This window comes from Herpailurus yagouaroundi, unplaced genomic scaffold (assembly GCF_014898765.1).
Source record: "Herpailurus yagouaroundi ecotype Mexico unplaced genomic scaffold, PumYag 77, whole genome shotgun sequence".
Taxonomy (NCBI): domain Eukaryota; kingdom Metazoa; phylum Chordata; class Mammalia; order Carnivora; family Felidae; genus Herpailurus; species Herpailurus yagouaroundi.
Window position 1 is genome coordinate 94052730 of NW_024412388.1, and position 9312 is coordinate 94062041.

Sequence of the window (9312 nt, forward strand, 5' to 3'; positions counted from 1 at the left end):
GCTCACCCCGACGGGGCCGGACCAGCGCGACAGCGGCGCAGCGGGCGGCGGCGGCGCGTCCAGCCGGTCCTGGCCGAGGGTCGCCGGCGGCAGCAGCTGCAGGAGGAGGAGAAGGTGGAGGCCGAGGCCGTGGAGCCAGCGCGAGAGGCCGTCCGCAGCTCCCCGGGGCCGCTCCATCGCCGCCGAATGCCGACGCCGCCGACACCTGCCGCCCGGCGCGCCCGCCCACCCCCGCCGGCGCCGCGCCACACCCCCGAGTCGGAGCCCGGCGCTCCTTGGATACGCGCAGCCGGGCCTCTCCGCCCCCATAGGCTGGCCGCCTGTCCTTCTTCCCCGGCCCACTCCTCATTGGCTCGCGTCGCCTCCGGCTTCGGGGGTCCTGGATTCGGATGCCAAGATGCGGGACTGATTGGCTGGAACGTGGCAGAGACGGCTGAGGTCATCCCCCCCATCGCCCGGCGTCTCCGGGGCCGGGCTTCCAGAGTTAGCGTAGGAGCTTCCCCCACCCCTCCCGCGTAGTCCCCCGCTCTTGGCTACCGGACCCACTCTGGAACCCCAGGTTGGGGACTAGGTTATTCCCCCGTCTTCCCCACAGACACCCCTAAAATTCCTTTCATTGCGGCAGCGCCTGGAAAATCTCTTAAGGGAATCCCTGAGCTCGCTCAGCTGGAAAAAGGGGGCTTCGTCATGAACCGGTGCTTCAGGTTTCCCTCGCGTACTGGAGCACTCATTGTCTAATGTAGCAGCCTTCTTGCTGCCAAAAGAGGTAAATGTGAATTGTGTGGGCTAGTCCTACGGAGGCAGATAGACATCAGGACATCCGTGACTCATGCAAGCTTGAAGAAGAGTCCTCCACCATGTATGGTCTCACTCACTTTCTTCTTCTGCAGGGAGTTAGGCCAAAGGTAGAATTGCTCATTGGTTCCCCCAGAGTTACAAAGTAGCATAGAATCAGGGGCAGGTAAAAGGGGCAAGAGAATTACCCAGTGCTTACTTTTAGACAATCATTTCATAGGTGCATGTTGTCTTTACCGAAGTGCCCTAACCCTGCGGTGAGTGCATTGCACAAGTTTGGTTTTCAGTGTATAATGCCCCCTAAATCAGCACCCTGCCTTTAATCAATAAAACCCCCATGCTGTTTCCTTTATTGAAGAAACTGCACACTTAACTTTTAGAACATGCAGCGCAGGTAAAACCAGTTTTTAATCTTTACTGGCTCCGTCCCTTCAGAATGCCAGAAATTGTTCAGTAGAAAATGTAGCAAATAGATACAAAGTCTGCAAAATGTTACACCCAGATAAAGCCACTAAAAACTACTTTTAACTATAAACTGGACGTAAACCCAAATGAGAATATAATATTCACTGTAGAGCAAAATGGTGCAATGCACCCAACCCAATGTTTACATTAAAATCCTATTCATGTTAATTTGCAAGCAAAAAGATTTACAAATTTACATTTTTTTCCCAACAACCATGATAAGACCTGAGAAGTGAAAAATAATTTTTGAATGGCATCTGGGCAGGGTGGTGAAATCACTAGAATAGTCTTCCAAGTTCTCAGCTGCTGAAATGACAAAGCTCCATGAAAACCGGTGTACAATTTGTTCCTTTCTGTTAATTACCATGTGTCAGATTATTTTTTAAAATACAGATTATTTTTTAATCTATGCCAACTATGGAGTAGATCACAAGACAGTCAGTTCCAGCAGCATGTGATTAGCTGGGGAAGAAGAGGGGCTATAGAGGAATATTTCTTTGTTTGGGTGACACAAAGATGAATGGTCTATTGTCTTACAGCCCTGAAAGGAAAAAAGCCAACTCAACAGTGCCATCTCCTGGAGAAATTACTAAATCCACTTTTAAACTAAGTAGTAAATTGTAATTATGTGCACCTTCACTTTTGAATATATTGCTTTTAGTTACCATATGCTTACAAAATATATATTTCCTTTCTCTAACTCTACCAGCTTCTGGGGACATGGCATTTTGCATATGGCACTGAGGAAGTGTTTTGAGTGAATAAACTGTTCTGGTATTTTACTTTTGTCTGACACAGGCACTAAATACAGAGGTTGCACTTTATCTCCCTTGTGAAATACTGCACAGAAGATCTTACCTTACTTGTAGGACTAAAATATATAGATTACTTATCTCAAAACTGTACTTTCCTCCAAGATACATTCTATAGCAGAAAGATGAACAGAAAAGTTACACATCACAAAACTATCGCTTTTCCTAGTGAGATTATTTCTGGTTCTGTTTAAACTGAACACAAGAAGTGTTGTAGAAAGTTTTAAAGTTCTACAAAAAAAAAAAAAAAAACAAAACCCCACAAAGTTCCATCTCTTTCAAGAATGCTGAAATCCTTTTAAGAATTCTGAAGTTTGAGCTATAGAGGGTATTAAACTTACTGCCTCACCAGTTGTATAAGGTACAAGTAACACTGCCTGGGCAGTAAGGAGGAAAATAGTGTAAGCTGAGGCTATGGGAGATATGCTAAGATCTATTTTCCCTTAAACAATACCCATGATTCGGAGACACAACTCTCACCTCTCCCTAAAGCGGCACACTTTGTGCATGAACCTACACAGAATTAAAGGGAATGCTGTGGTCTAGTTCTCCCCACGAGAAGCTTCATGGGAGCACAGACCATACTGTTTTCACAGCTCTATTCCCAATGCCTGATACATTATTACTTGGCACATAGGAAGTAAGTACTCAGTAAGTTTGTTAGATTTAAATAAATAGAAATTACGATAGGATTTTTCGGTGGCATTTTCTATCAGGATTTGATAACTGGTGAACATGAAATGAATCTCATGATTATCATATTTAAAAAGTAATCTCTACACTCAACCCTGAGATCAAGAGTCCCATGCTCTACCGACTTGCGCCAGCCAGGCATCCTACCGTGTATTTAGTAACAGGGTTAAAATAACCGTAACAGTCTCCGGAACATTGGTGACAATACACTCTGGTTCCCTACTCTCCTTATGTGTATATACAGGGCAAAAGTTTTCTTCCAAGTGTTTCCAGTCATTGTAATTTCCAAAGGCATATAAACACAAGTTTCTGTGTTTTGGGGGGGGGGGGGGGGGCGGGGGAGGAGAGTTGCCTGGAAACACAGTATGAAATTTAGTATGAATTCAACCTACTCAAATAATAACTTATTTTGACATCATGGACAACTGCCTACAAATGCTAATGAAGATAATACACAATCAATTCTGCATTATCCACATATGGATTAGCCAGTCATGTCGTAGATAGTGCAAGTACATTTCAAATCTCAATGAGATTTCCCTATTACTTAGAAGGTGTGTAGGCTTCAAGGGACCTGGCATTGGAAAATCAAGAGTTGATGATTTGAAACCAGAAAATCTGAGTTCAAATCCCAACAGCTTAATTTTCTGCGTCCATGGACACACAGCCTTAGATTCTTTATCTGTATGATAATGATATCCATTTCATATGGCCATTTTGTGGGCTCCAAAAGATTCCTTAATTTCAATGAGTCATAAGATGGCAGCTCTTATAGTTCTTCTTATCTTCATAAAGTGAAAATCTCTTTCCAAATTATCTATCAACACACAAGAACTGAGACAACATTGTAGTTGGCCTAATGAACTACAACCCTCAAAACATGTTGTTAACATCTCCTTCATATAAGAAATAGCAGCAAAAATACCTATTTCATCAGGTGAAACTATGGCACTGAAATGGATCTGCAATGGTATTAAGATCTTTAAACCATTGAGAAGAGTTGGACAAGCTTAAGTTCATTTGCCAACATCAAGGGATTCAGGAGATAGTTGATTCTGTTGTAGACAGACACTAAAACAATTTAGAATAGATACTCTGATAGGATAGGGATATTAGTACCACTATCCTTTTTGTCCCCTAAAATGAGCATTTCGAACAAAAGACTGCATTAGAAGAGAATACTCTATTAACAAATTTTAAATTTTTCTTTATTTCAGAACTGTCTTTATGTACAGACATCATAAAAAAAATGCACATACACTGGAGATTTTCCAAGGAACAGGAGCTGGAAATAAAAGTTAAAAGCATTTAAGAGAACTGAAATTGTCCCAGAGAAGTTCTGAGGATCATGCTTCTTCAAATGTCCTTGATAACCTCTTCAAGTTCTTCCTTTGTGAACATGTGGAAATTCTGGCCGGGCTGCACCGTGGCTAACTGGAAAGAAAGCAGAGAAGGGTTAATGAGCTGGGCTCGATTACCCTGCTGATAGCACTAGCATGGTCAGGAGAAGCTGTGTTAGTGATGCAGCTGTTCATTAGGAACTAAGGGATCTGCTATCCAAGGGATATCCTTTCCAGCCACAGGTTCCTAAAATAGCTCTCTGACTCCCAAATAAAAATTCTTATTGACCAAGTTTTCTATTTTGAGGTTAACAGACCACATAGCAGTTAACCAAATGCCTGGTGTCATTGTCATTTCTTGACACTACTTCAACAAGGATCAGAAAAGCAGCAGCAAATTACTTGGGGTCAGTACTTTTTCCTTAGAAATATATGAAAAGTGTGTTTACACACTTGGAAGTGAAGCTTGTGTGACCTTTGCTTCCTGGCCACCCTGTGTTTTAATTTTTATCGGTAAAATGGGGATAACAATAGCACCTAATTCATACATAAGTTGTGAGGATGTGTTAATCTGTGTAAAGTGCTTACAATACTGCCTAGAACATTATAAGCACCAAATAATTACCGATTATTATTAGGTATATTATTTTCTTTAAAATTTTTCATAATGCAACTTAACAACAAAGTCTGTTTTAAGTTCATTATTTTGAGAGACAAAGAGAAGAGAGAGAGAGCGCATGTGCACATGTGTATGCTCACAAGTAGAAGAGGGGCAGAGATAGAGATAGAGAGAGAGAGGTACAGAGCCAGACATTAGGCTCGATCTCATGAACCATGAGATCATGACCTGAGCCGAGATCAAAAGTCAGACACTCAACCTACTGAGCCACCCAGGTGCCCCTGTTTTGTTTTTTAAAAGGACTAGCCGTAGGGGCGCCTGGGTGGCGCAGTCGGTTAAGCGTCTGACTTCAGTTCAGATCGTGATCTCACAGCTCGTGGGTTTGAGCCCCGCATCAGGCTCTCTGCTGTCAGCACAGAGCCTGCTTCAGATTCTCTGTCCACCCCCACCTCTATCCCTCCTCCACTCTCTTGAAAACAAGTAAACATTTAAAAAATTAAGGAAAAAAAAGAAGTACAGGGCACAGGAGCGCCTGGGTGGCTCAGTCAGTTAAGCATTTGACTTCAGCTCAAATCAGGTCAGAATTAGCATAATCCAATTATATGATGTTTATTATTTGCCGCTTCACCTACAGGAAAAACACAAAAAGACTACTAACATTTTAAAACACCTGAAGATCTGATCTGGGACAGACTTAAAAAAAATGTTCTCTCAACAAAGAGAGAACCCATGTTCACGATTCATGGGTTTGAGCCCTGAGCGGGCCTCTGCACTGGCAGCTCAGAGCCTATAGCCTGCTTCAGATTCTGTGTCTCTCTCTGTCTTTGCCCCTCCCTCACTTGTGTTCTCTCTCTCTCAAAAATAAATTAATAAATTAAAAAGAAGAAAAAGTACTGGACCCCAATCACAGCTGGGTTCAAATTTTGACTCCATCATTTACCACTGTTATTTTGAGCAAGGTCCTACCCTCTCAAAGCTTCAGTTTCCTCTTTTGTAAAATGGAAATAGTAATAACAGTCTGAGAGAGGTACTGTGAGGATTAAAAGAAACAATTGCACGCAAAATGCTTAGGAAGGTGCCTAACAGATTAAACATATGACTTAAGAACAGTAAATTATCATACCATGAAAGAAGTTTGGGATTTATCTTATAGATGGGAGTCAGAAAAGATTTCTTTTTCAATTTTTTTAATGTTTATTTTTTGAGAGAGACAGAGCATGAGAGTGGGGAGAAGGGCAGAGAGAGAGAGGGAAACACAGAATCTGAAGCAGGCTCCCAGCTCTGAACTATCACAGCACAGAGCCCAACATCGGGCTCGAACTGAAGGACCACGAGACCATGACCTGAGCTGAAGTCGGATGCTTAATCGACTGAACCACCCAGGTGCCCCCAGAAAAGATGTTTTCAAGTGGAGAACAATCAAGACTAGATATGTAATTTAGAAAATCAACCTCAGTAAGCACAATGAAGGAAATGGAATGAAATGAAAGATGGCAAGGGTAGAGGCAGGAAGACTAGTTAGGAAACCTCTGAAAGGATACAAGGCAGGAGAAAATTGAGTGCCTGAACAAAAGAAGGCACTGGAAGTAGGGATGGAGAGGAGGCACTGATATGACAATTATTTACAAGGGGGCAAAGACAGTGAAGGGAACAATTCAGTGAAGGGAAAAAAAAAGGGAAGCGGAAGTCTTCTAGGTTTCTACTGTGAATGACGGGTATACATACCGGTAGCATCATCAACTAGGATTAGAAAGGCAGGAAGATGAAATGGTTTTCAGGAAAGATAATGTTTCGTTTTAGAATTGTCAAAAATTTGGGGCACCAGGGTGGCTCAGTCGGTTGAGCGTCTGACTTCAGCTCAGGTCATGATCTCACGGTCCGTGAGTTTGAGCCCCGCGTCAGGGTCTGTGCCAACAGCTCAGAGCCTGGAGCCTGCCTCGGATTCTGTGTCTCCCTCCCTCTCTGCCCCTCCCCTGCTCATGCTGTCTCTCTCTGTCTCAAAACAAAAACATTAAAAAAAAATTTATAGAATTGTTAAAAATTTGAGGAGTCTGCTTCAGAAAAGTCAGATAATAGGTTTAAAAAGTGACCACGAGGGGCACCTGGGTGGCTCAGTCGGTTAAGTGTCCGACTTCGGCTCAGGTCATGATCTCACCGTCCGTGAGTTCGAGCCCCGCGTCAGGCTCTGTGCTGACAGCTCCGAGCCTGGAGCCTGTTTCAGATCCTGTGTCTCCCTCTCTCTCTGACCCTCCCCCATTCATGCTCTGTCTCTCTCTGTCTCAAAAATAAAACATTAAAAAAAAAAAAAAAGTGACCACGAAATCTGACAAACTGGAGTTAACTTAGCAAAATAAGGAAAGTCCCAGGGAAATATTAAGACACTAACAAATGGTAGCAATTGAGGAATAAATGAGGGGAGAAGCAGTGAGGACAATGGATATAGGTTCTCTTGGGAAAAGACCTAGTAATAAAGATTCCAAAAAAGGATGAATGGAATAGCGGCCAGCAATAACATGTAACAGACTGATACACACGAGATGAATTTCAAAAATCATTATGCTGAGTGAAAGAAGTTAGACACAAAAGAGCACATACTGTGTGACCCATTTATATGAAATTCTAGAACATGAAAGACAAATCTATAATGACAAAAAGCAGATCAGTGGGAAGGAACGAACTAAAAAGGGGCATGAGGAGACTTTTTGGGATGGTAGAAATGTTCTATACCTTAATTGTGGTAGCAGATTATACATTTGTCAAAATTCACTGAACTGTATACTTAAAATAGGTACATTTTACAGTATGTACACTATATCTCAACAAAGTGGATTTTTTTTTAAGACAGGATACTAGGTAGAAGGAGGAGTTAACAAAGGTGTGATTTGTTTTGTTTTTCTAAAAAAAGATGCAGCTTGGAAATTTTCCTTTTTTGTAGAGAAGGACAGGCTGGTGATCCAAGGGACAACTGGTAGAGCAGGGGCCCCCAAATGCCTGACTTTCTCAGACTGACCATCAAAATCACCCAAGGAGATTTCAAAAGTACAGATTTCTGGACTTCATTTCCAAAGACTGATGGACAGTCAGATTTGGAAACTATCAGAGTACTGGTGGAGTAAACTGTCTTAGACAAGTGAAAGTGACCTTTTTAAATGCAAAAATAACTAAGTCAGGGAGTAATATAGTTAACGATAGAGCATGGGGGCTCCTGGGTGGCTCAGTTGGTCAAGCATCTGACTTCAGCTCAGGTCATGATCTCACGGTTCGTGCATTCTAGCCCCACATCGGGCTCTGTGCTGATAGCACAGATGGAGCCTGCTTGGGATTCTTTCTCCCTCTCTGTGTCCCTCCCCCACTCACGCTGTCTCTCAAAAATAAACATTAAAAAAACAATGAGAGAGCATGACTGAGACACACCTGATGCTCTTTTCAAAGCAACACTGAAACTGAATGAGCTAAAAATCTATGCAGTTTCAACTGAACCAAGCAGACCTCAGAACCTGCATTGTGAAATCAGCAGAGCTATCTCTGAATTACTCTGAGATAGGAAGAAGGGGGTAGTTTTGGCAGAAATGCCAAGACCCGCGGTGCCTGGGTGGCTCAGATGGTAGAATGTCCGACTCTTGATCTCGGCTCAAGTCGTGATCTCATGATTTGTGAGATAGAGCCCTGTATCAGGCTCTGCATCGACAGCAAAGAGACTGCTTGAGATTCTCTCTCTCCCTCTTTCGGTCCCTCATCCACTTGCTCTCAAAATAAATAAATAAACATTAAAAACAAACAAACAAACAAAAAAAAGAAGAAGAAGAAGAAGAAAACAAATGGCAATACCCTATCTCATTCAGTACCAAACACCCCCCAAAGTACCAGAAAGGAACTGACAAACTCCCTCCTAAGGGTCAGACCGGGAGTATCACTGTTACTAAGAAAGTGTAAAAATAGTATTTATGTAGTAAGTTTTTCCATTTCTATTCCAAACTCTTCTTCTCCCTGTTACTGCTCAAGAAGTAACCCCTCTTTCCCCCCACCTCCTCTCTCCAATTCCACCCACACTTTCCCAACTTTAGGCAAGCCCCTTGTTTTGGCATTCAAGTTTGTCCCTTTCACTGCAGCCTGTGGACGCTGGCTGGCTCTAATGGCAAGACATTTGTCAGCCCTTAACCAGCCATCCTTCACCAGGGATTAACCTAAACATACATTTTCTCAATGCACACTGAGTACAGCTGACATAATTCTGGTAAGCGCTGATTGGTTTAATTACTGATTTGTGATTACAGACACAGTTGCCTTTAAAAAAATTTTTAATTGAAATATAATATTATGACCACTATCTTGACCTTTTTTTCCCCTTCTTTTACTTGAGAGAGAGACAGAGAGCGAGCAAGCAGGGGAGAGGAGCAGAGAGAATCTTAAGCAGGCTCCACACTCAGCACAGAACCTGACACAGGGCTCGATCCCACGACCCTGGAATTGTGACCTGAGCTGAAACCAAGAGCCAGACGCTCAACCAACTGAGCCACCCAGGCACCCTGTACCCTTTTTTTTTTCCAGCTTTTCCCCCTTGTTTTTAATGTTTTTTTTTTTTTTGAGA

The 9312-nt window shown here is 42.7% G+C and overlaps 2 protein-coding genes across 2 annotated transcripts in view; both read right to left on the minus strand.

Moving 5' to 3' along the window:
* The window catches only part of SORT1 (sortilin 1), a 67707-nt gene extending 67489 nt beyond the window's left edge, over positions 1 to 218 (minus strand). Inside the window, exon 1 of the mRNA XM_040471211.1 lies at positions 1 to 218. Within this exon, the coding sequence (XP_040327145.1) occupies positions 1 to 177 (177 nt within the window). The 5' untranslated portion in view covers positions 178 to 218.
* Positions 219 to 3946: 3728 nt separating this feature from the next.
* The window catches only part of PSMA5 (proteasome 20S subunit alpha 5), a 23057-nt gene continuing 17691 nt past the window's right edge, over positions 3947 to 9312 (minus strand). Inside the window, exon 9 of the mRNA XM_040471221.1 lies at positions 3947 to 4199. Within this exon, the coding sequence (XP_040327155.1) occupies positions 4122 to 4199 (78 nt within the window). The 3' untranslated portion in view covers positions 3947 to 4121. The remainder of the gene's footprint in view (positions 4200 to 9312) is intronic.